At 35.8% G+C, this 26,984-nt stretch overlaps 2 protein-coding genes across 4 annotated transcripts in view; one reads left to right on the top strand and one right to left on the bottom strand.

The window, feature by feature from the left end:
• b3gat1a (beta-1,3-glucuronyltransferase 1 (glucuronosyltransferase P) a) overlaps positions 1 to 3,512 on the top strand; it is a 138,481-nt gene extending 134,969 nt beyond the window's left edge. For both annotated transcript variants that reach the window (XM_038267961.1, XM_038267962.1), the window contains one exon: positions 536 to 3,512. The gene's annotated coding sequence lies outside the window, so the exon portion shown is untranslated. The remainder of the gene's footprint in view (positions 1 to 535) is intronic.
• Positions 3,513 to 4,154: 642 nt separating this feature from the next.
• The window catches only part of LOC119771776 (beta-galactosidase-1-like protein 2), a 41,315-nt gene continuing 18,485 nt past the window's right edge, over positions 4,155 to 26,984 (bottom strand). For both annotated transcript variants that reach the window (XM_038267907.1, XM_038267908.1), the window contains exons 12-19: positions 23,625 to 23,731; positions 16,386 to 16,532; positions 16,049 to 16,120; positions 15,627 to 15,705; positions 15,335 to 15,422; positions 12,534 to 12,651; positions 8,543 to 8,659; positions 4,155 to 5,609 (exon numbers count right to left, since the gene is read on the bottom strand). In XM_038267907.1, the coding sequence (XP_038123835.1) occupies positions 5,523 to 5,609; positions 8,543 to 8,659; positions 12,534 to 12,651; positions 15,335 to 15,422; positions 15,627 to 15,705; positions 16,049 to 16,120; positions 16,386 to 16,532; positions 23,625 to 23,731 (815 nt within the window). In that variant the 3' untranslated portion in view covers positions 4,155 to 5,522. The remainder of the gene's footprint in view (positions 5,610 to 8,542; positions 8,660 to 12,533; positions 12,652 to 15,334; positions 15,423 to 15,626; positions 15,706 to 16,048; positions 16,121 to 16,385; positions 16,533 to 23,624; positions 23,732 to 26,984) is intronic.

Raw genomic sequence — 26,984 nt, forward strand, 5'->3', positions numbered from 1 at the left:
TGCCCTCCTTGTGCAAGGTGTCGATGGTCGTCTTTTGGACAACTGTCAAGTCAGCAGTCTTCCCCATGATTGTGTAGCCTATAGAACTAGACTGAAAGACCATTTAAAGGCTTTTGCAGGTGGTTTGAGTTAATTAGCTGATTAGAGTGTGGCACCAGGGGCCATCAATTTTGAACCTTTTCACAATAGTCTAATTTTCTGATATGATGAATTTGAGATTTTCATTTGTTGTCATTTGTAATCATCAAAATTAAACAAAATAAACATCTGAAATATATGAGTTTGTATGTAATGTATGAATATAATATACAAGTTTCACTTTTTAAATGGAATTACTGAAATCAATCTACTTTTTCATGATATTCTAATTTTATGACCAGCACCTGTATAAATGTATCTTGTATTAAAGCACAATGGCAGCTGCTGCTTTCTAAAATATAGAGGCTGTTGGAATTTAAATATATTTAAATAACTCCTCCAGTCATGAAATGTTATAACTTCTTTCCAGTTTATCATAATTGTTTTTGTTTTGCAGGTGGTTGGTCTTGCATCTTTGGTGGTGGGAAGCTATGAAGTTTCTGTAGAACTGTAACTTTAGCACTGAAGTCTTAAAATCTAAGTGAAGAAAAAAATGAAGTATGGCAGGGGTTAGAAATCTGACATTTTTTCAAATGTGGACCAAAAACATGTATAATATATCATATCAAAGCACAGCAGAGATGGAGGGTGCAGCCGTTCTTCGAGTCTACCACTGAAGAGCAAAGGATACTTATTCCTTACAAGATTTACTTGGAGGACAACGGCCGGAACTGTCTCTGAGGAGGGAAAAAAGACAGCACAAAAAGAAAAGCATACAGCCAGCAGATCGGAGCAAACTAGCAGGTTCAAGAACTTTTTGTCATCTTCAAATGAAAATGGAAAGGATCTTCAACAAACGGACCATGATCTGCACATTGCACACAACAAGAGCTCCAGGACGTGCTGGATTAAAGAAATAACAAAACAAAACAAAAAATTAAAAAAAAGAGCACTCTCAGCAATGAAGGAATGTTGTTTTAATAACTACAAATATTTGCTGTCGTTTAATTTAACTGGTTTAGGGGTTTTATGAACACTTGATCTGCTAGTTTAACTATCCTGACTCTTACCCTCATTTTCTGTTGGGTTATCATTGTCAATGCTATACCATCATCATTTGCAGCAAATTAACATTTTTAGCATCTTGGTTTGAAATGAAGAATCATAAAAATCCAAACTTAACTTCCTTTAAGCACTTAAAAACTTTATTTGGGGGGGATATTCTTTTTGTGAAGAAATCAGAGGGAAATTTTTGACAAATGCACTGGAAATATTGTATTTATGTGTGAATGCAAAACTATTAAAATTCCTAAAATGTTACACAACAAAGCTCAGTTACTGTCTGCATTCATTTTACAGGAAGACTGTTGGGATTTTTTTAAATTTTATTAGGAAAACCTTCAGTTTTTCAGATTTACAAAAGCTTACAATTTAAAATTATGTTAAATAAAAAAGACATAATATTAAATCCATCAATAAAAACAGATGTCCCTCATTATCTAATGGATCTGTGGACAGAAGACAAAATAAACATAAAAAAAACAACATAATTAGCTACTCATCAAGTACGGTCTTATGCTAAATTAAAATCCATCCACCACTAATTTATGTTTGGTAACCATGGTGACAATTAAAATCCAAGTACAACACACTAGCGCACATGAATTGTAAAAAATTTTATAAATGTCAAACTTGTTTATGCTACTTTTATTTATTTTTTGGTCACACATTACCAAAATTTTTAAATTTCTTGTATTTAAAAAAAACAATGTCCCGTTTGGCTAAAAATATTTTAAAAAAACTATGTATATTAATTTGATGACAGTTTTGGTCCTCTGTTCTTCATCTGTTATGTTTCACTAAGTTGAATGGTGTGAACAGAAAAAGTCTGCATCAGATTTTGGTTATATTTAATTTTACATGTAAGAAAAAAAAGAATATATATATATAGCAGCATCAGGTATTGATTCCTAAGCATCTCTTTTTTTTCTTTTTGTTTTTTTTAAGCATTAATGCATGGCCCTGGAAATGTGATATATGTACATTCTTTTTTTGTGTACATTAAGCTCCGAAGTCACTGTAGGCAAATGAAAAGCACAATAAATATAAATGTTCTTTTTGGTCTGGTTGAAAAATGGAGGCGGCTGGTTTTATCTGATGCATTACCCTGTAGCTTCGTGTCCAACATTAACTGGACCACCCAGGAAGATATCTGCAGCACTTACGATAGACGGCAGCAGTAATCATGCAGTACAGCTGATCATTTTTAAAAAGTTAATCCACACCTCATAGCATAATGGAGTCTCTCCTCTGCTTGAAAGATCCATCCATCTGCGATCCCCAGTGGGGCTCCTTATCTAACGCTGACCCGCTGTAGAAGCTGGAGATAATTTTAACTATCGCCTGACTCCATCTGTGCAGTCCCCTAACCTATAACACAGAATGCAATATTAACTGCTGCAAAAAAAAAAAAAAAAACATAATCAGATGCTATTCTTAAGCTCAGTCAAAGAATTTAAGTTATCACATATTTTTTCTTGGCACTGAATGGCCAAATCTGAGCTGCTTTCATTGACCGCATGATACACAGAGCAGGGATTAGCCATGAAGCTCACCAGCTACCCTCCAGTTATTTATTCATGACTTAATATTATTTATTTCTATATTTATTTTTCACTTTGGATTTGTATTGTAATCACAGCGGTTGCTATTTTATTTTTCATTCAGCTGCTCTCTGGAGCAGCATGCTCACAGGAAGCATACATGGATTAATATGTAGATCGGTAACAGGATGGTGTACAAAGCTGCTGCTGTTAGGCATGTTACACCACAGCTGGTTTCCTTTAAAAAAAATCAACCTGAAATGTTTGACACAAATTAGAGTTCTAGTCTGATGTGCAAAAATACCAGGGTATAAAGAAAAAACAACAACCAGTTGTAGTTTTTTCTCAACCCAGTCTACCTTTCAGAGGAAACTTATTTACTGTCCTTGTTTCTGAATGATGCTTTTGTCAAGGTGCAGACTGAATAATGATACTGCAGTGTACAGATCAGCATGTGGTCGGACTGATTGAATACGGTTCTGTGATGTATTTGTTTGTGTGTGTTGTGTCCTAGAGCAGCAGAACAATTTAAAGGGCTTTGCCTCAAACATGATTTTACTAAATCTCTTTACATCTGATTCAGGTTATTGTTTTTGCTTTTATTTCACAGAAGCTGCATAAAGCAATAGTTTCCTAACCAGCCTCCCCACAGCTAACATTGACATCCTCTAAGGCACAATACACTTTACACATAGTAGGTTTTTTTTATCTCCACTGGCATAATCCGCTCTCATTCAGTTCTTATGCATGTGACTCTTAAGGTTGTTTATTTGCCACAGCAGCTCTCTCGGAAAAATGTTAGTTGAATCAAGAGAAATAAATAAATGAAAAGAATATGTTGTGGTCCAGAGTGTTGTTTCCAGAGGATGGGTTGTTATTTTATTTACCGAACTGTATGCATTTATTTTTCTAGAAGTGGATCCCTTTGGTTTGGAGGTAAAAAAAAAAAAAAGATGACAAAAATAAAGGCATGTAGACCCTCATAGTATGAATTGTGATAACGGATCTGAATCTAGAATATTTTTATTTCTATGAAGATAAAAGACTGAAAAGTTTGTTGCGGGAGAATCTCAGATCTGCATATAGTTTATAAAAACTCATCTAAATAATGATTCCAGGAAGTTTGCCCCTGTGTTGTTTTGAGAGCTCCTTGGTTTACCTGATGTAATGCCTGCATCTAAGTGGGGCTGCAGCCAAATTCATAAAAGTTGGGTTTATACTGAGAAAACATATGACAATCACATAGGTGGAAATCACTGCACTAACTATAAGACTTTTAAAGATAACTGGTTTCATCAGAACTTTTTAGGGGCTTCATAGGAAGTGGATACATATTCACATCCTAATTGTCCGGTTTCATATTTTCTCTACTTTTTTTTTTTTATAAATTCTTTTCTCGTTTCATGCAGATCCATGATGTAAAATAATATAAATTAACAAAGATGAAAATTATAGGGTGGATAATTTTTTTTATTATTTCAACTGTTCTGTGAGAAACCATTAACATAAACATTCCATGGCTCAGGTGGGACATACTGTCTGCTGTACAGCTGTTAGAATCCCATTTTACTTTATTTTTAAAGAGCCAGAGGGAGCTTTTTTGCACAGGGTTTGGTCAGATAAGACAAGAAATCCCCTCTCTGGCCTAAATTTGAAATCCTTTGTGCATTCAGCAAACAGATACTTCACATTGTACTAAAGAAGACCCCCTACTGGTGAAACATGGTATTGGCTGCAGTACGTAAGGGGATTATTTTCCTTCACAGAGAAAGAGAACTGGCTCAAAGACATTTGGAAAATTGTTAAAGATAAATACATAATGATACTAAAAGAAAATGTGTTGGATTCCCTCTTAGAAAAGAACAACACCCAGAATAGAACTACAACAGCTGTAATGAGATTTATTAAAACAGTTTATGCATTAGCATAGCCCAATCAAAGTCGGGAATTGAATCCATTTTAGAATCTGAGGCAAGACTTGAAAACTGACAAATAGATCCTTTTATTTCAGTCTGGAATATTCCACAAATAATAGACAAGCTTTTGATCTCTATGTGAGCGAAGCGTCTAGACTCTGCAAAGATTTTCAACTGAAAGAAGGTTTTAAGAAATAATGATTCAGAAGGTTTAAATGGAAATACATGCCTCACTTAAAACATTTTAATCTGTATAGGGAAGATTTGAAAATCTGTATATTCACATTGTAATCAATTTTTCTTCAATTATCAAATAAATTCTGCATGAAATACATTAAAAATTAAAGTAGTATAAAGTGGTCACTAAGATGTGAATCAGGTAGATATTTAAAGTAGTTTTCAGCCAGAAACAACTGCAGTGACAATGCTTGAAGAAATTAATATCATGAAGTTATCATGAAGCCACAACAAAAAAAACATTATTTTCAAAGGGATTTTGTAACCTTGATATCTCTGCAGAGGCTTTCAGTGAATCTTCAGAGGATTAGGCAGGAAAGGCTGGAGAAAATAAATAGCTCACAAGCTTCTGTGGCTTTGGTTGCAAACAGAGGTCAAAACAGGCTTTATTGATTTTTTTCCCCACAAACAACAAAGACCAAAGGATACCTACAAATCACACATAATCACAACAAATTTTCCTCAATCTGTATGAACGTTCATGTAATTATCGAGGTTAAATAAAAGAAATATTAAAATAAATGCTTGAATAAACATGCATGATTAGTTAAACAAAAAAGGAAAGACAACTCAAAGTCTTCTTGACACCTTAGTCCCTCTGATCAGGACAAGTGGCCCAGATCCATGTAAACACAGCTCACAGCAGTTATGTCGGCTCTGCTCATGCTCTCTCTGTCTCCTCTTATTCTCACTGGACATCAACAGTCATGCCATAGTCGGGGCTTTTGGTGAAGTGGAGTTTACCATCTGTTTCCTGCTCTTCGAACACCACGACCTATGACAGCGCAGAGAAAAACAGCTCAGCCAAGGTCATGAAAAGGACAGTGAAGTCGGCTGGTTTAGTGTTAAGTTATGCAAAGATGCAAACATGGAAACAGTACCAGTCATTGAAGGCAATTAAGGGAAATTAAAAAGCAGTTAGCATAAGTGCATTAATAATTTGTTCAATGTGCAAACATTACTGTTCTTATTTGGCTGGATAAGATATTACAACCATTATCACAGAAAAATGAACATATTTAGTAAACTTGTTCAGTCATTGCAAGCTAAATAGTTTGGAGATTAAACTGATCAGTCAAAGGTCAAGAGATTTCAAGATGCTATGCAAGGCAACAACATGCAAGTTTCGTGCATATAAAATCAATAAAATTTAAATTCCCTTACACCCTTGTTAAAATTTTTTTAGATTTCAACACCTTCAATAATAACATATATTTAATAATTACAGAACGTTATCCATGTTTAATGCATCAAAGCCTAAATGACACTGAAGAACCAAAAAGAAATCTACTTAAAGTTGCATAAAACCTGCTGCAAATGCTTAAATGATTGCTTTATAATTGAATAGCTGCATTTAGGTAGACAATTGTCAAAAGTTACAGAAGAACTGATTTCTTACAGATACTATTTAGCTGTCCAAAACTCTAACTTTTGGCCACAAACAACACAGCAGATTAACAAAATACCATCAGATCTACATTAAAATGGTGGTAGCACCATTTTGTGGAGTTAAAATTTGAATTCTTGTCACAATGGGTTAAGTCTTAAATAGTTATCCATGCCAGTCAGCTTTTATCTAAACATTCAAAGTGTCTGCAAAAAAAAGCTTACAAACATGACTGAAAATTTTAAAAGAGCTTTTGTTAGAATTTTATGAGTAACCTACCAAAGTGCAGAACTACATTTTTACAGGAATCCTGAGAAATGATCTGCAAAGTCTGATACATATTGAAGAACTTTAAAAGACAGAGTGAACAAGTAATATCAAATTTAAGTTATAGGATGCTGCAAGATTCCAAGCAGCTGGGGTCTACACGCTTATGCAAGGAAGCATTCACATTATGGTTTGCTGTGCTGCTATGATCCACAATTTATTCATTTTTCAGTTGAATCACAGCAAAAATGTCAAATTATACGTAAAGAACGATTAAAATGATTTGTCATGCCCTCATTTTTTTCTGTCACCAAAACCCGACATTTTAACAGGGGTGTGCAGACTTCTTATATCCCCTGTTATGTGTTTCTATTTCTGGAAAATGGTGAGCTGTCACCAGAAATGTCATGAACCAGTTTTGGGTAAAAATATACAGATTACATAAGTAGTGCCATTGACGTCTTAGCAGAGCCTTTAAACTTTTGAAGGAAAGAAAAAAAGCTTTTAAGCCCTACTGTTATGTAAGAGATGATTAATGGCATATAAAAAACAGATTTTGCAGGAAGCCTATCTTGTAGACCCTTTCCACATTGTTACTTATTAGCCTTCTGTTAAGTTTCAAAGGGAGATGGGAAGCTTTGGGTAAATGATGCTCCATGCATGCATACCAAATACTTAAGCATGCATGCTTCACAAGCTAATAGAGCTTAGTTTTTTTTTTTATATCTTTTAAAAAATTTCACATCACTGGGACACCATGAATGCCAAAGATGTGCACCTTTGCTACAGATGTACACAAGAACAATCCGAATGTTGCAGTGATGATCCAATTATTATCAAAGCTCTATCTTCTGCTAAATATCCAGATGCTCAATCTGCTCCGACAATGAATCCCTCTGTTCCGCTGCGTGCCAAATGCATGGAGCTGCTCCAACGGTTGGCAGTGCCACCTACTTTCCAATTACTTCTGCTAATTATTTGAACAAGTGCATGGACAGAAGGAACATTTAACTTTAATTCTTTAAAGGTTAGTCAATCCTTGAATATGACGGGGCCTTTATCTCAGTGCACCCTTTATCCCAATACATATGCATTATTCTAAGCAAAGGGCAGAACAGGAATGAACAAGTTATGCCAAAGACCTACAGGGATGTTTCATTTTCTCTTGTTTTAAACAGTGGTGTCAAAAGTACACACTTTTGTTACTTAAGTAGAAGTATAGATACTGCAGTTTAAAAACACTCTGGTAAAAGTTGAAGTATCAACTTGACCTCTTTACTAAAGTAAAAGTGAAAAAGTATGTGCTCCAAAAACTACTTAAAGTATAAAGTAACCTTTAAAAAAAAAAAACAGCCAGATGCCACTAGATGAATTGAAAGCTACATTTTTAGGCTATTTCTAAAAATTAATTGAGACAGGGCCAAGGATGAGGGAGGTCTTGTTGGCCTCCATCTCCATCTCCCGATACGTTCTCGCCTGTGTCCAACCTTTCAGACATTTCAACATGTTTTTCTGAATCCGACATTGCAGCATGGCATAGACAATTCCTGTTTGCAGTTTGAAGAACACCTGCTTGCTTCTGAACATTTCCTTTGGTGCTGTCAGCACAAATTTGATGAATAGCTAACCAATTTGCGTTATATGACTCATCCAATTACACTAGTTTTCACTAGATGTGGGTGGAGCCAATGATCTGCATTGGATGGCGCACATGACGTGAAATAAATATTTATAAACATTAAACTGAAGCCAAGAGTAACGAGTAAAGTTTGTTTTAAAAATGTAAGGAATAGAAAGTACAGATAATTGTGTGAAAATGTAATGATTAGAAGTAGAAAGAAAAATAAGTAATGGAGTAAAGTATAGATACCTAAGAAGTGTACTTAAGTTACTTGACACCTTTGGTTTTAATGCATTTGAAAAAATGTCTTTGATACCCAAACACATATGGGAAGGTAGGAACATGGGTGGTTAGTTAATTATGACCTAATCAGACAAAATTCCTTTTTTTTTTTATAACATATACTGTCTTATAAGAGCGTGAGACAAAGTACCTGGTTGTCCCCTCTATGAAGCCAAGGCCCTGGGACATAAAGAGTTTGTTGTGGTCCAATAGACCAGTATCGTCCCAGATTCCTGCCATTTATGAAGACAACCCCTTTGGTCCATGCCTGTGAACAGAGGTTACAAATATTCTCAGTTTTTATTCTTTCTGATATTAAATGGTCTTAGATTCTAAGAGACATAGCAGACATTTTACAACCTATGAGAAATCTTTTTAAGAATGAAACATCACAAAAAATTTACATGAAAACTCAAAAACTCCCTTAAATAGTGAAAATACATCTTTTTATGAATGTGTCTGGGTAGGTGGTGGTCAGGAGGTGCAGTGACAGCACCTGTCACTGCACCTAGTCTTAGATAAAGTAGCTGTGGCTACAATGAAGCAAACAACCTTTCCATAAATGCTTTTTGTATGCGCCTTTTGAGGTATTGTATTGGAAGATATTGGTGGAAACAGCAAAAATTCAAATAATCTGACTAAATTTAGCAAAAAGAAGTGTTTATACTCAGCTGAGGTGATTTTTTTTAATTTTTATTTTTTTTAATAAAGAGAATGTTCTAAAGAGAATTTCTTATGAATTAGAATAGATTTCTTATGTAGCAACCATTTCTGTTGCTGGCATCCTTAAAGCTACAGTGTGTAATTTTCAGCAACATCTAACGTCCAGACTGCAGACCGCAGCAACATGAACATCTCCCCCCCACCGCTTCTCCCCCCCAACAGTACGGCGAGCGTTACGGGACAAAATGTCTTCCACGATGTCCGCATCACCTACCTTCTCAAGTAATGAGGTTTGTTTACATAGATAATTTTACAGATAGTATTTCATTAGTCTGTGTGTTCAGTACCGTCTCAGTTCATCTCTCTTAACTTGCCGTAGTTACTTTCGAGCGTAATGGGCGATCTCGCAATCGCTAGTTTGTTGGCTCTGCGCTGCCGTAGCGCAAAGATTTCTGCCTCCATGGCTGCGAGACCCGCTCCTATGTAATTATAAATAACGAATTCTAAGGCAACGCAAATATTAAGGTTAAGAGGCTGAGCTCGTAGATGATGATAAATAACATAGTTATGTATAATATATTAGATTTCTGACTGTATATCCCTGTAATTATTACACACTGTAGCTTTAATACAATAATTAGTCTTGCACTTCTTTCTCTATGTATACCGATGGCATACAACATTGATAATACTAGCTTAAATGATAAAAAGTAAAACTTGTGCAATTGCAAAACCATGTTCCATTACTAATCTTTGGTCCACACCAAGTTGTTACCACTGCTGCTTATTGCAGCCAATCTTCAACATATCATGAAATTGCACTTTGGATCGCCTGGTTCATTTTCTCCGATGGAAGATGATACATATAATTCCGATTTTTTATTTTTTTTTGACACTCCAAAAGGTTACTGCAAACATGAGAATTGCATGGACAGACAGTTACTGACTGAATGTAATGGAGAGTGCTTTGGAATCTTCAGACTTGATGAAGGGCAATAGAAGTACAGGTCATTTACCATTTTTATCATATCTACACACATGAACAACATTGTTGATACCCCTTGTTTAATGAATGAAAAACAAAGGTCACGGAAATAACTTAAATCCGACCGAACTAACAAATAAAAATGTATTAAACTGAAGAAATTACTCAGACCATTACTTTTCAATCATGCTTCAACAAAATAAATAAATAAAAAAACTCACGAAACAGGCCTGGACAAAGATGATACCCCAAGAAAATACCTGTTATATTAAGGTGTGTTTACTTATTATTATCACAGATGTCTGCATATTGAAATATCTATGGCTGTTGACATGGTATGTACCACACTAAACATGCACCAGAGGAAGTTGTCATAATCATTGTTTTCAACTTTTACCTGGGTGAGAGAACTTAGGAGCATAAAATGGCACTACCTGTCTAAAGCCTTCACAAAAAGCAGTGCAAAAATCTTTAAATAGACTTAACCCATTATGTGCTTATGATGTCTGCTATTTAACATCAACCAAATATAATAGACAGTTTTTTTTCACATTTTTTGAGACTTGATGTATTTACTAAAACCATATTAAAATTTAGGTTACAAGAGCCCTGAAAAACTTTGGAAGAGATTAAAGGTGAACCTTAAGTTCAAGGATCATCATGTCAGATCGCCCTATCCGTCATTGTTTGAGCCAAAGTGAACTTAATGCAAGATGATCAAAGAGGACACCATTGTTGAAAACCAATCAATGTCAGACTGGAATTTGACAAAATGCACATTGACAAACCACAAAGCTTCTGGAAGAATGTCCTATGTACAGATCAGACACTAATGGAACTTTTTGCAGAGCAGCTCTATGTTCAAAGATGGAAAAATCAAGCATATCAAGAAAATTACACCGTCCTTTGAAGCGTGGAGGAGGCTCAGTTATGCTCTCTGTCTGCTTTGCTTTATCTGGCACAGGTGGTCTGAATCTCTGCAGGGTAATATTAAATTTCAAGACTGTCAAAAGATCCTAGAGAGAAATGTGCGGCCCAGTGCCAGAAAGCTTGGTCTCAGTCGCAGGTCATGGGTCTTTCAAAGGGATAATGACTCAAAATGCACAGCTAAAAACAAGAATGGCTTAGAGGAAATCATTGGACTATTCTGAAGTGGCCTTCTATTAGCCTTGACCTACATCCTATTGAGCATCTTTGGAAGAAGCTGAAACACTCTGTCTGGAAAAGCCACCCATAAAACCTGAGGCAACTGGTGCAGTTTACTCATGAGGAGAGGGCCAATATATCCACTGAGAGGAGCAGACATCTGCTTGGCAGTTACAGAATCATTTGATTGCAAGGATTGCCCAAAAAGGTTATGCTGCAAAATATCCAGTTATGAGTTCCATTGTTTTGTCCTGACCTGTTTCATTTGTTTTTGTTTTTCTTTTATTGATGCATTGAAGCATGGCGGAAAAGCAATGGTTGACTTTCATTGGCTGGACTGCTTATTTTTGGGCTGAGATGTGAACTTATTAAGAATACTTTCTAGCATGTTTTAAATTAGTAGTTTTGACTAGGTTTGCCAACCGTCCCTTGAAATACGAAATTGTTGTGTATTAAGAAATAAAAGTACCTGTCCCGTATTTTGTGTAAAAGGAACGCAATTTGTCACGTATTACTGTGAAAGTAAAAAAAATAGTTAGTAAAAAGCTAATGGGAAATGGAGCACAGGGGCATGTTAGATATAAAACTTACGGTAAAATTCCCAGGCCCTGTCCTGCGTTGTGACCAATCTGCTGACAACATGTATGTAACGATCCAGAATAGCCTAATTCCATTGGTTGAGCCAAGTGTTGCTAACGGAGAAGATAACGGGAGACAACAGAACAGTATGGGGGACGAACAGAGTAGTTTAAATGCTGACGCTGCTTTTGGGGTTAGACAACTCCTTGCTGCTGGAAGAGCTCAATAATACAAGTGGAAAAAAATAGGCTATCACCAAATAATGTGGCATTGAGCTAATTATTATTTTTTCTGTTTTACAACTGTAGCCTACAGTCATTGCATTTAAGGCAAAAATATGTTTACAAGTTTGCACAAGTTTGCTGTTGCACCAAAAATGTGCACTATTTATTTATTGTTTTATATTCATTTTTAAAGTTTGAAGTTAAGCAGGAAAGGCTTATGTTTAAGATACTTATTTTATTCAGCAGTTTGTTATTTTGTAATAAAGTGAATTGCTGGATAATAATTTGTTTTCCATGTGTTCATATCACTCACAGATTAGATGCATATTTGTGAGTTACATGAACACATGGAAAACAAATTATTATATATAGTAATATATAGTATATAGTTAAAAAAAAAAATTATTTCATACAGAAAGCTACAAAAAAAATCCCCATTCAAGGAGGGGTAAAGGCAATCGGGTCAGCTGGCACCCACATGAGGTGTCATTTCTTTTTTTTCTGGGAGTTGGCAACACTAGTTTTCACCCAAAGGTCCTACTTACAGGAAGTTTGATGAAGGTGTCTTTAGGAGGGACGTTCACATAAAGTTTGCCATGGAAAAAGGCTGGGAAGGAGGGCTGCTGCTTTTGCATAGACACCCATTGGCTTGAACTCTGAATTCTGTATGAGGGGAAAGAGAAAAATATACAGTATATACACACACATTAATCTGTTTCAAAACATTCTCAACTTCCAAATTTATAAAAAAAAATATATAAAAACCTTTAGAAAATGGTTGACGGTAAGAAAGCAGAATATTCTGTCTTTCATAAAATATTTATTGGAGTGCAGTGAATGCAGGGTGAAGATTTGGAAATCAATGGCAGGGATAGTATTCATATTCACGAAGACGGTGGGTTATGTCTGGCCCCCTAGCAAATTCACAAGCCTTTCACACCAGAAAACCAACAGCACTTTCGCGGGTAGGATTTTCTTTTGTTCGATTATAAGGGGCTTCAGGCCTTGACCTTTTCAAAATGGTACTGACACACAAAACTTCACAATCAGTCACAATCCCACCTACACAAAGAAGGTTTATAATGGCTTTAAAATCCTACAATCCCACAATACATGCTCTACTAGCTTTAACTTGGGGAAATGTATTCTTGTTCTTAACATCATTCAAGAGATATTGAATTTAAAATACAACAAGTTAAGGAAATTCTCATGTGAATGGTGCAGTAATGTACAGTGGAGTATTGTGTTATTGAAATACTGAAAAACGAATGAGGGAACGAGACTTGAGCTCTGGAGGGCACTTATTCCTGCGAAAGCACCTCAAAAGTACAACTCTAATTATTCCGGATATTACTATTGCCAGATGTAATGACTGTGCTGAGACGTGTAGTACGCTGATATTTGTTAATCCGTGTTCAACAACCACAGAAAATTAAAATGCTTAGATGCTTTTAAGAACCTGTGTGACATAGATTTGGCTTGATTTAAATTAACGAGACATGTGCTTCACAGACTGCCTTTATATGGCTTCACTCATTAGCAAAACAAAAAACAGAAAAGAAAATCTTTACATGGCAGCAGTGCTATCATTTAATACCCTCAATTTCTATTTTTATTTTTATTTTTTTGTGGGAAAGCTCAAAAGGATGAAACAATCCAAAGTATTGCCCAAACACCAGTATGATGACAGCATCTGAAAGACACTGTCACATCCCCTTGATGATGCCAAACGTATCATCCAGGTCACTCCATCAGATACTGCAGCAATAGAGCTGTTAAAAAAATCTTGCTTTGAAACTCAGCTATTGAAGATTACAAGTTCCCTCCTTATAACCATTTTTAATCCAGTTTCCATTCCCCCCCTTGGGTTATTTTTCCAGCTCTTCTGAAATTCCGTCATTTCTCTATAGTTAATTATAAAACAGGATTCTACCCCCTCCATAAAGAGTCTGACAAACTAAATAGAATATATCAAATATGTGAAATAATTTCAGGTACATCGTTTTAACAGCTTTAGACAGTTACACACATAGGTACAAGTACATCTTTGCCTCTAAAATTTAAAGTTTATGCCTGATGCCTGTAGGCTGTGGCTGCTTATAAGCAAAATCTAATTCCTTGGTTGTGCACACGATCATGGCCAATGAAGTGGATTCTGAATCTGAGAAAGTAGTGCCTCTGCTTTGGATGTTTGGATACCATTACCCCGGTGGCAAATGCATACAAATCTCATAGAGGATGTGAGAAAGCTCTGTTCGAAGCTGTTTTTGCAGCAGATCTTAAAGTTCCCAAACTGCTTACAGGATGCTGGCAGGAAGCAACACTTGTTTCTTTGCCGTTAATTGTTGAATATAGATTAGCTGTGATTGGCAACTGTGAAAAAAATGATTGCACAAGTTGGATCAGTCTCACGACTTAACGATTACCAGCTTGTCACTTTTGCAAGGTTACAAAAATGCAAAAACAAGGCAGGGCAATTATAGCTCAATAACCCAGCCTATTTTCGTCATATAAATTATATATCTTATACAAGACAATGACCTATAATGAAGTTAATCAAATTACTTTAATTCAATTTATTTATATAGAACCACAGCATTTGTCTTCTCAAATTAAGTTTGATCGACCCTAAGCAATGATAGGCAGGTCAAATGCTGAAATATTTGGTCCTCTCATCCATCAAATGCATTGAAACTTAGAACTCCCATCATATTTAGTGCATAAAGTTGTCAAATAAAACAAGACAAACAACATAGATGCAGAAATGGAAATATTTGACGTCCTTTATTTTCATAAAAAATCAAACTTTTACCTCTACTGAGAATCCTCCAACAATTAATTTTTTGTTTGTTTTACAGTATGGGTGGTAATTTTTAACTGTCAGCTCAGACAAAATAAAAACCCAGAAAGTTTGTGCTGAATGGCAAGAAAATATCTGATCTGTGTAACTTACCTACGACGTTCACAAAAAAAATTACAATGCACCATCATGTGGGTTTTAAAAAGGTGTTTGAAAGCACTTTAATATCACTGCATATGTGACTTCTGATTTCAATAAATTAAAACAATTACCTTCAGAAACTGAGAAAAAAGAATGTCTGTTTATATAATATATGTAAATATCCTGCTTGATTTGTCAACACTGAGTAATGTTTAAGTAAGGACTACGGTTAGCCTCGGTGCTAAAATTATGTTTGCTTTGTGTGACTGCCATACGGGCAAGTTGCTATCTTGCTCCTTCTCTAATCATATTAATTGCAGACATGTGCTGGGATGAATGAGAGGTGTAGTGATATAGAAACACAAACATGAGAAAAAAAAGGAAGAGTAATTAAAAGATACAAACCTGTTCAGAAAGTCTGGTTTCATATCCAGACTATAAATAATGAAGTCTCGGAGGATGTGCGAATTTAACTCAACATCATCAAGAAGACCTGAAAACATGAGTCAATGCCATTTACAGTTTCTTTTAAAGTACTAATGTGCAGTTAATCAGCATCAACATTTTCTGGTAAAAAAAATATATATATATATATATATATATATATATATATATATATATATATATATATATATATATATATATATATATATATATATATTAAAGAAGAAACCTTTGATTGTTGGACTTTTTGTACCTTTGCGCTGCTCATCCAAAGTTGTCCCATAATTCACTCTTCCACAGTTCTCCACCAGCAAACTCAGAGTTCTGCTTCCCTTTAGCATAAACATACATAAAACATGAGCTGCATTCAAGGAAACTGCATTAGTTTATAAGAAATAAACGAAAAAACACACAGAGAACCATAAAGAAAATAGGGGAAGCTCTCATAAAAATTTGAATAAGCTTTCTAAGAAAGCTTGTAGATTTTGGCCTAATTTTTTCCCCTCAAAATAAACAGAAGATTTGTGGTGTGATTCACATTTGCTGCCAGGAAATATTTCTGAGCATCCCCTGTAGCCTTCACATGCTGCAGGTCATTAAATATTAAACACTTTATCGCTTTGAAACAGCACACTGGGTCTAAAATATACACAGAAGGATAAAAAAGCTCAGTACCTTCCCATCGGGTAGTACGAGTTCCTGCACCTTATCGTCCAACACACCAACAAAATGTTTGTCCACAAAAACCTGAAAAAAAAGGGATGAAAAAAAAAATCACATTTTAAAAGACAAAAAGAGCAAATAAAAAAAAAAAAACATTCAGCCGTTTATGTTAAAAACTTTTAAAAAGTATGCAAATAGAAATTGTCAGGCGGAGCGACTGCAAAACAAAACCATTGCCGTTGGGATTAAATTTACTGTTATGCTAATGAGAAATGAATACCACCCAGTACCATTCTTCTAATTAAGTACAAATGTGAGACCGTGAATCTATGGGAATGATTGTTCTCACCAGCGCTCTGTCTCTGATGTTGTTCTTTGAGTTGAGAGTTCCTCCGCTGGCTATGGTCGTCTCATACAGCGTATAGCCGTACGACTGACCGTTATTGTTGTTGACAGGGAGGTTCTCCATGTTTACTGGCATCTCAGATTTGAAAGGCTGCAGAGTATGCAAAAACAGAACACTACAGTCAATCAAATGAACGAAAAACCTCATCTCATTATCAGCAAAAATGATCAGCAGAAACACATTTTAGTGATTAATACATTTTTTTTATTCCCACTATTAAATAAAGAGAGGAATCCCACTCCATGTGCTATCCACCTGTTTGTAACATTTCTAGTTCTGCAGCAAATGAAAATGATTAATTGATTCAGAGGGCTCATTATTGCAATAAGATGAAAAATAATTAGGAGTATAATACTTACAGAGGTGTATAGTAGCTAGTCTCTTCACTCAATTAGATTATACTTGAGTAAATTCTTGACAAAAATAACATTTCAGGAGTAGGTTTACCACATCATATCTTTCACTTGAGAAATTTCTTTAAAAGATATGACTTATTATCTTACTCATATAAGTAATTAATAAGTAAGTAAGAAGATTAATAGGTAAAATATAAATACAAGTTATATAAATCTATGTAAAATAGTTAGTTAGCTACTTGATCCATCGTGAATTACTGAATAACCAATGGTATGTTTTTTTGTTTGTTTTTTTTTAAGTTCTCCAGACAATGTTTATAGTCCAAAACATTAATGATTAATGTTAATGTCAAAAATGAAAATTCTATCTTGTATAAATGCACTTGAACCTACCCTGGTTTTTGGAGGTTAAACCATTAAATAGTACATATCGTCTTTGGAGGTAGTGGTTTCCTATGTTTTATGTTAAAAAAAATATTGGTTTGAAAAGTATTTGGTTGCCTTGAACTTTTCAACCTTTTTCCACATTTCAGGCTTCAAACATAAAGATATAAAATTTAATTTCTTTGTGAAGAATCAACAATATGCGGGACAAAATCATGAAGAGCATTTATTGGATATTTTAAACTTTTTTATCAAATAGAAAACTGAAGAGTGGGACATGCAAAATTTACTGGCAGCAAACTATCTACAGAAGTTCAATGAGGATCTCTGAATGATCTAATATTGACCTAAATGACTGATGATGATAAATAATGTAGAATCCAGCTGTGTGTAATCAAGTCTCCATATAAATGCCTCTGCTCTGTGATAGGGCTGTATTTAAAGTTCAGAGAGCATCAAGAAGAACAAGGAACACACCAGGAATGTCTGGGATTCTGTTGCAAAAATGTATACATATGCTGCATAAATCTGGCTTTTATGGAAGAAAGCCATTTCTTAGATATCCATAAAATGTCTTGTTAAAATTTTGCCACAAGCCACCAGGGAGATACAGTGAACAGGTGGGGGAAGGTGCTCTGGTCCGGTGAACAGAATATCGAAATGTTTTGGCAAGAATGCAAAACGTTATTTTTGGCATAAAAGCTGCACAGATCATTACACTAAACAAACCATCCCCACTGTCAAGCATGGAGGTGGCAGCTTCATGGTTTTGGCCTATGTTTTTTCTGCAGGGACAGAGAAGATGTTTAAAATTGATGTGAAGATGGATGGAGCCAAATACAGCACCAGTCTGGAAGAAAAGCTATTGGGGTATGCAAAAAACCTGAGACTGACAGTGAGATTTATCGTCCAACGAAACAATGATCCAAAACATAAAGCAAAATCTACAATGAATATATAAACATATCCAGGTGTTAGAATGGCCAAGTCAAAGTCTGGACCTGAATTGGAACTGGAACTGTTTTCCAAGGAATAATGGCCAAAATTTTTAGTCACCCAAGCGACTTTTAGCTGTAATTGCAGCAAAAAGTGGCACTAGTGTAGTTCCAATCGTCTTGGAATCCATACCTGTTTTGTTTTGGATTTGAAAATAAGGGAAACTTGACGACATCCACTGCGAGCCGTCTGATTACCTTAGCCAAGCTCCACTATCCAATATATTTTAAGACATGCTCAAGAAATCTAAAATAAACACTTGTCACCAAATTGCAACCTACAATAAGGTGATCGGATTTTGATTTGCAATGCCTGTGACTGTTCTGTTTGGAGACCCAGGTCAATTATTTATCTTATTGATAATTATATCAATCGTGCTCCGACGCAGCATGAAGCAGCACGCTGCCTACAGATAGCTACCAAGCACACTGAGGTTTCTAAAACCGGAGAGTCATCCTGGGAATGTGCCAGTCGACCCTGAGCCAAGCCATGCCACCTGAGTTGTATGGAATTACCCATGTGAGCCAGTTTTTTTTCATTTCCACACAATGGGGTTAAGGCTGATATAAAAGAGCCACGTGCAGCGAACAAACTGTTTCAATAATGCAATTAGTGCTTTGGATGGCAAACAGATTATTTAAAGCACCAAAATGCAATGCATTTGTTTTCATTAACAGGAAACATTTTCATTTAATAGAGGGAAAAATTTAACATGATGCACAAATGTAAATAAGACAATTTGAATCAAGGGGGTCTGGTCCAAAACAGATTTGTTCTAACAAAAAGCAGAAAAGATTACATGCTGGCATGGTGTGGGATTGGTGTCTTCCTGTGGAGTATAGTCAATTATTCCAATATTAATCCTCCCTAATGCCCCCTTAGGCTCAGTGCACCAGGGGATGCTGTTAGGATAATTATGGTAGTTATGTCCTATGGGCATCATGACCTGTCAGAGGTTCAAATCACGCCTTAACCTCAGCTTTTCCTCAATCCATTTCCTTTACAATCCCGTTGCGTGTAATCCATTTTAAGTGATGTAGAAAATATCTTTTCAGGCTATTTTATGTGCCTCTGACCCATTTTAAAGCATCTCATTCATTTCATTTCTGAAATGGTATGTATCAAAGGAGAAGTCTGCTCACATGCAAGCTCAATGGATTGCTACGTACAAAGGAAATGTAGATGGATTCATGGACAGCCATCGTTTCTTACAACCGTTTTATTGATTTCAGCACACTGTATCGTGTGGGGAATTAGTCTTACTGCATGAGTCTCAGGTCTTTTACCAAACAACCAAGTCTTTTACATCTTTGGCAGGTGCATTATGCACGTCCAACAAGCTAATATAATCAGAGCTTCCAAACACACACACAGATAAAATATTAGACCCGACAGTCTGCGCTGTACCTGAAGAGAACCCATTCTTTTTAAACAAGGGTTTATGGCTGGTAAGGGGCAAAGTAATTGGCATCTCAGAGGAAAGCAAATTATTGCGATGGGGACTGAATAATTAATAAGGCAAGAGTCAACAGACATGCCACACCTGGCTTGAATATAAATTCCTCTATGGAAACAGCAGAAATACTCTAACTAGTACAGTAAGCATGGGAGGGACATGAAGAAAGGATTGGATTCAAAGTGAATATTGTGCCGATTATTGATTTTTTTATTCATTTCACTTTTCTTTTCCACTCCAAGGGGATATTTAGAGATGCATCCGGCTCTTTAGCACTCCCCTGGAGCTTTTTCAAAAATTTATGAAAATAGAAAAATATGTTTTTTTTTGTTTTTTGTTTTTTTTTATGGTATTCAGGAGGTCAAACAAACATGCATTATGTTTTCAAATCCTGTAAAAATTTGTACGTTAAATACATTTAAACAATAAATGTAAACATTTCTGTCAACGAAGATTTGCATCATAGCCTGCAGCACATTTCAGCTGTGACATTTGCTCCAGGATAAACATTTAATCAAGAATGCTTATTATTAGTGCTGTCAAAATTATCGCGTTATTAACGCGTTAACGCGAGGCCATTTTAACGGCGATAATTTTTTTAACGTGAGATTAACACTATGTGGTTTTATGGTACAATTTTCCAAGTACATCCCGCTGCAGCCTGCGGGAAGGCGGGGCTATTTTCCCCCAGTCTATGCATTTCTCATAGGCTTCCAGAGCGGAGCTCCTCAAGGGAAAAAGACGCTCATACACTGGGTGACGCTAGTGCCTTTTCTTTAAGCCCCACCACCAACAAACAAGTTGAGTGTCTGGTAACTAGTAGCAACCTGAAATACGCTGAGAAAACTGATTACTGAGGTGAAATGGAATCTGCTACGGCACGTCTTGCTGTCTGTGTACGCCACAGGTCGGTATCGCGTGTGTGTGTGTGTGTGTGTGTGTGTGTGTGTGTGTGTGTGTCTGTGTGTGGGTGGGTGTGTCTGTGTGTGTTCTCATTTTTGTTAAGAGGCTGAAAAGTAACTTTCTAGAGCATAGAACCTCCATCTAGTGATGTCGGTCTATTGATTTTGATGTATTGATTGAAAATTGTTCATTATTATCTTGGTTAATTAACATCTAATGTTAACTCTACTAAATTTTATAGCAGTAGGGTAAAATGCTTGTCTTTGTTCAAAAGACTGTATTAACTGTAAAGACTGTCTTTTACATCAGCCTGTTTTCAGGGCCTTTTTTTTGGCTACATATTTGTTATTTTTTGCTACATGCCTCCCCATCTTCTTGCCATATGTTTCTATGGCATAAATCAGTATCTGTGACCTGTTTTCATTTTAAAAAAAGAACATTGGCACAAACCTAGCCTGTATGTATTTTTTTGTATGTCATCGAGAGTATTTAAATTATTTTCAATCAGGAAAAAAATGTGCGATTAAAATGCGATTAATCGCGAGTTAACTCAGGCATTGATGCGATTAATCGCGATTAAAAAATTTAATCGATTGACAGCACTACTTATTATATATTTAAGCCTGTGTAGTCCTTCTGTATAGTGGGCTAATTCACTTAGAGCCTGAGTTGCCATACGAGGCTTATATAACCCTTTTACGTATCGTGGCTCCAGACAGATTTTTTTTTTTTTTTGGTCCAACATGGCTGTTTGAACAGTTTGGGTTGCCGACTCCTGACATCCTGGATCAATAAAAATGTAGACAGATGTTTTGTTATGTTACTGAATCCCTGTTATGTCTCACAAGGGTCGGAGACAAAAATGTGCAGGGGGGCACGGTATGTGTGCACTTTTTTTTCCTGCCCCTGACCTTCAAAATGTTTGTGCACGCCACTGGTAAGAGATGTTAGTTTTTCAATGAATCAATGAAGGTCACGTGATAAAAATATGCCAATGAGCTGTATCAGTCAGGGTCGCTGCTACGAGCCACTTTGAGACACTACAGGTAAACCTGTAGCAAGCCGGGCGATGGGAAAGAAGGAGAAGATGATGAGAAAAAGAGAGCAGAGAAAGTGTGGACTGCTGGAAAAGTGCTGTGAACTGATGACAGAAAAGGGAAACGGTGTGCTCAAAGATGACCCTTCACATTTTAAGTATGTTTGGCTCAACCTGCTGCTGTGAAGCAGGATTCTCCACCATGAACATAATGAAAAATAAATATAAATCCAGGCTCAAAATGAGCACCTTGATATGCGCTTAGGAATGGCTTTGTCACCATTCAAACCCAGGTTTAAAGGCTTGCAGGGCAGCAAAAAGCCCACTGCTATCATTAAGCCAGAAAAAAGAAAAAAATAACAAACGATCAGTTCAGGTGATCGCTGTTCTCTACTTAAAAAAACACTTAGATTTTAAAAGGGAAAAATTTTCTTTTTTTTCTTTTCCCTTTTTTTTTTATATATATATTTTTTTTTATTTAAAAAAGTCAATGTATAACTATGTGGATAAACACATTATTTTATTTCAGTGTTAAATTCTGTTTAAAGTAACAGATTATAAATAAAAATGTCTCCGGACTTTTACTGGTTGATGATTTTTATTAGGAACCCGCTTATTTTTAATTGGTTACACCTGATCTAAATGGTCCAATATCAGCACCGATTTCATGTTTGTAATCAGTCAGTAAAGAGAAATGAACAGCGCAATACAAGGTCACACATATATAACATCCTACACATTTATTGGCCTCACTGGTAATTATGTGCAAGTCATTATGAAATAAAATCATGTTCTATTACAGTAACTATAAAATTACTGTACGAATAGCAGGGCATATCCAAGCATTAGTGACAATGAAGCCTGTCTGTGTTTGCTACTTGCTACAGGCTTATCTAATTCCCCAAACTGTGTGAAAATGCTTTGGTGGATTGCGTTTGAAGTGAACTGTGCTGAACATTTTTTTCGTGACAGAAAGAAGGGCGGGATAATATACAGTTTCCCCACTGGGCTGCGAAACTCAATTAAAATTACGTCTAACTTAAAAGGGAGTTTTTTAATGATTCAAACAATTTTAACGATTAAAGCCTGCAGGTTTTGTTTTATGAGGACATCAACTACACAGACATCTGCTCAAAATGAAACCTGTATGATCTGCAATCCTGGACAGATGACTCATTTATTTCATATCTCAGAACCCTACCGATTAAAAATAATATTCAAACATTATCAGTTATTAAACTCCGGTCCTCTTTTAGGTTTGTGTCTGCTTCAATACACAAACAGACTAAAAAATAATAACAATAATAATAGAAGATAACTGGATTCAGGTGAGTTGGACCAGATGATCATCATAAAGATACACGGTGCCTTGCTTTGAGTACTGAAGGGTAAAGACTGCCTTTTTCTTTATTTACACAGTTCCATTAAGGTTCACATATATGATCAATGAAAAATGCGGGATTTGGCACAATGTGTTTAAAAAACACAAATATCCAAGTCCTGATTGGATTTAAAGATAATACAAAATACAACCCATAGAGGAGGAAAAAATTTACGATATCTAAAATATAAGTGTGGTGAAAGCTAACCAGTGAGAGATATTTAGCCTCATTCCACCCCAAGGCTTTATCTTTAGCTCAGAGTATATCTACAAGTCCTATTATGTAGAGCATGTTGAAAAATACATGCTATTCAAAAAAGTTGCCTTTATTACAAGCAGGGCTGTTTTACCAGCTTTTTTTTTCTGATTCAGGTCTGGGTCCTACAGTGGGAGCACAGAAGGGAGAAAAATAATCCCAGAAAAGTATCCTGCTCCGTGTGGGCCAAAACAACATACCCTTAGGTAGAAAGCATCATGAACTATTTAAAATACCAGAACACCTCAAAGAAATTACCAACTGGACTGATGTCAAACCGAAAAATCGGTTTTTAATGGATGATTTTGTGGTGTAATGATGCAAAACAATAGAAATGATCCAGCATAGAATTAACCTTCTTCCGCTGCCATTTCTGATTATTCATTATTATCTTTTGGTAGTTGTGTCGCTTACCCCTTCTGTCGCATGGAGACTATCCCAAAGAGATAGATGCTGCTGGATGACAACAGGCTGATAACCTCTCCTTGCATGAGGAGAGGGTGGATTAGGAAGAGGTTCATCTGAAAAAAAAAAAAAAAGAGGGGGGTAAGTGCATCCTTGGTGGTTAAAATCATGTAAGTAAATGCTTAAAAAAAAAAGTAAAGTAAACTTTATTAATTTAATTAAAGCAATCCAGACTTATCTGTTATTTATTCCTACATAGAGTATTTAATGCTTTCCATCACATGCATGACTCTGTACCAACCATAGAAAATAACCTCAAAAAACTTCTGCAAGTCACTGTGTGTGAGCTTCCAGTTAGTCTTCCAGTTTCCCAAACAGCCTCTAAACAACCGTTAAAAGAGCTTGTCCAGGACCATCAACTGCTTTTAAAGGTGTTAAATCTCACAGGCACACTGACACTCCTTCTAGAAACAGCCTGACAGTATTTCCCTTTCATCGAGTGCTAAAAGCCAGCTCGCCTGTGGGAAACTTTGAGGATAATGGTCAACACTTCCTTTAAACAACTCTTACTGGGTTTAACACTCATAAGTCAGAACATTCTATTGCATTTAACGGTCTTACATTCTGTCAAATTTACCAAAGCAAGAATGAAAACATAGCTTCATGAAACTATCACCATCCAAAGAATTTCACTTTATGAAAAAAATTGTCACTGCCTGTTTGCAGGAGTATTTTTTTAACCAGTGCTTTACAGAAATATCTTAACATCTTTCTTTGTTTACATTAATTCCTATTAGGGTTGTCACGATACTAAACATTTCAACTCGATACCGATACTAAGTAAAATATTCGATACTCGATACCATTTTCGATACCACAAGAATAAAAACAAAAACTCTAAAATTCAACAGAAATATTTTCATTACTAAAAAATACAATAAATAAATAAAAAACAATAAGAATAATATTTTGAGGTTGCATGCTGTGCACAATATTAAGCAAGCTTGATAAAAAACTTACAAAATTAAAATTAAGTGTTCCTTCCTTGGCTATGTTTTGATGACACTGGCCAAACCAGTTAACCAAAAATAATTCTCAGCAGCTGCAACGGTTACAAAAAAAGTCTGAAACTGAAAAATGCACAGAATTATTCAATCACACAGTGTTCAGAACATGGATTTTCCACTATTCTGCACTTTAGATGGCTATATCGATACTTTTGAAAATGAGTATTGTATCCGGATACAACGTTTCGGTATCGATACTTTTTTGAGTATCGATACTTTTGACAACCCTAATTCCTATTACTCAACAGTTCGATTAAAATGGTCCCTGTTTATTAGGTACAGAACATCTGAAAGCAATCGCTTGGAGTGAGTTTTATTAAGGGGCATCATCGTAATAGGGGCTGAATACCAATCCACACTCTTCAGATTTCTATTGGTAACAAAACATTTAACCAAAACGTTTCTTATCCTTTGATATTGATCTTTTACATATTGGTAAACCTTAGGCTCTGTGCCTAAACTGTTTGTTAGAGGATAAAGTAGCATAAAGTAGTTACATATGTTCTTTTCAAGTCTACAAGATGGCTAAAAATGCAAACTAAATGGAAATACATTTAATACACCACAGCATAGTGCTCTTGGTAAAAGAAATCATTAAAACAAAAGTTTAATTTACAAAAATCCATCTGGCTATTTTAAAGACTTGATGCTGCCAAAGTGTCATAAGAATGAGTTTCACATCCCTATCCAACAGGAAAGACAGTTCTGCAGGAAACTGCACTTCCTGCAGAAGCAAAAAACGGTGTGACATATTTATTCAGTTCCTACTATAAAGAGTTCTCAATGAATAATATCAGGCTAAATGCAAAATCCCTGTTGAAACTTAAGCCAACCAGCCTGATTGGATAACACAAAAAAATCCATCACTTCCAGTGAGGCTAGTCTCATGGTAGTGAGATATCTGCCCAATGCTGATTGGCAGAACACGCTAAAATATTCAACAGACAATGGCCTGACAGAGAGGAAGTCTCCCTTAATGAGACTCAGATAAGAAAGGAAAGAGGTGTTTTCTGGAGTTTATCATTTCAGAGTTCTTCACAACAGCTATTATAACACCTTCAAGTAATGTTTTTTTTTTTCAATATTCAGTATGTTATGTTTTGGTTTCATTTACACTATGGAGTCTCCCCTGTTTCAGAGGGCAGCAGCCGCCACTGATTCCCAAAGAAGGGACAGGTGTGACATCATAAACATTTAGTTCCTAAAGGAGGAAGTGATAAAGCATCATAGAGGTTTTGGTCTCTATTGTACTGGTAATTAATCAATTCAGGTCAGGTAAGTTTAATTCAAATTCATTTATCTTCCATTATAATGAAGTAGTATCTCAGTGGGGGCGGTATTTAAAATCCCAGAAGTCCAACATATTATTGTTCGCAGTTACGTAAAAAAAAAAAAAAAAACAGCCTGCTCTGTTTATGGCTGTTGTCAGAGAGAGAAAGAAATCAATGGGCCCATAATGCTTTGTGAGGAGAGCATTCTAGAATATATATCTGCCTCTTCTAAGGTCTTTATTTTCTTCTCATACGCTTTATAGACACCTTTTCTCCTACTACCCTGGGCCATTTTCATAGAACTGCCATGAAAAAGGTGAGCTTCAGTGACTGCCTGAAACCGCAGCTCATCACATATATACGCCTGAAAGTGTGCATGTGCAGAAACAGATAGCTAATGGGACGAGCACGTCCTTAGGTAAGGACGGCCTTAGGTAAACATATCACCAGAATGATTGACAATTTGGAGGACCACTTATTTAGATGATTCTCCTGGAAATAAAAGATCGTCCTCTATACCTTTAACTGTTGGAGATATTAGTTAATTTAAGAAGCTGCAAATGGTGGCACTGTCCCCTAACAGTGAGAGACCTTCCTCTGCTGTTGTGTTTCCAGTGCAACGTTTGGAAGCAAACAGGCACTAAGAATATTATAGTATTTTTTTTTTTTTTTTGACTGGTGAGACTGGTGGTGGTTACATCATAGATATCAATTTTGTAGAAGCAGCTAGTGTGAACATATAGATATTTAGTTCCTACAGGAGGTATTTGTGTGACCAACACATTCACATTTCCAACTTGTCTAAGATTGATATTTTTTTCCAAGATGCGCCTCTGCATGACAGGTTGTAGAAATTGTTTCACGTGACACGCACGGGGCCTGCAATGAAAATTTTAGCCTATAAAGTTATTGTTGGTACCTTTTGGAGTGTATGTTAACTAAATACTAGTATTTGGTTAGGTTAGGGGTTACAGTTAGGGTAAGAGATGGATTAGTGGTAGCTTTATCAATTTCATGTTAAATTTAATGTT

The sequence above is a fragment of the Cyprinodon tularosa genome, unplaced genomic scaffold, assembly GCF_016077235.1.
Source record: "Cyprinodon tularosa strain WSP-4 unplaced genomic scaffold, ASM1607723v1 ctg69, whole genome shotgun sequence".
NCBI classification, from domain to species: domain Eukaryota; kingdom Metazoa; phylum Chordata; class Actinopteri; order Cyprinodontiformes; family Cyprinodontidae; genus Cyprinodon; species Cyprinodon tularosa.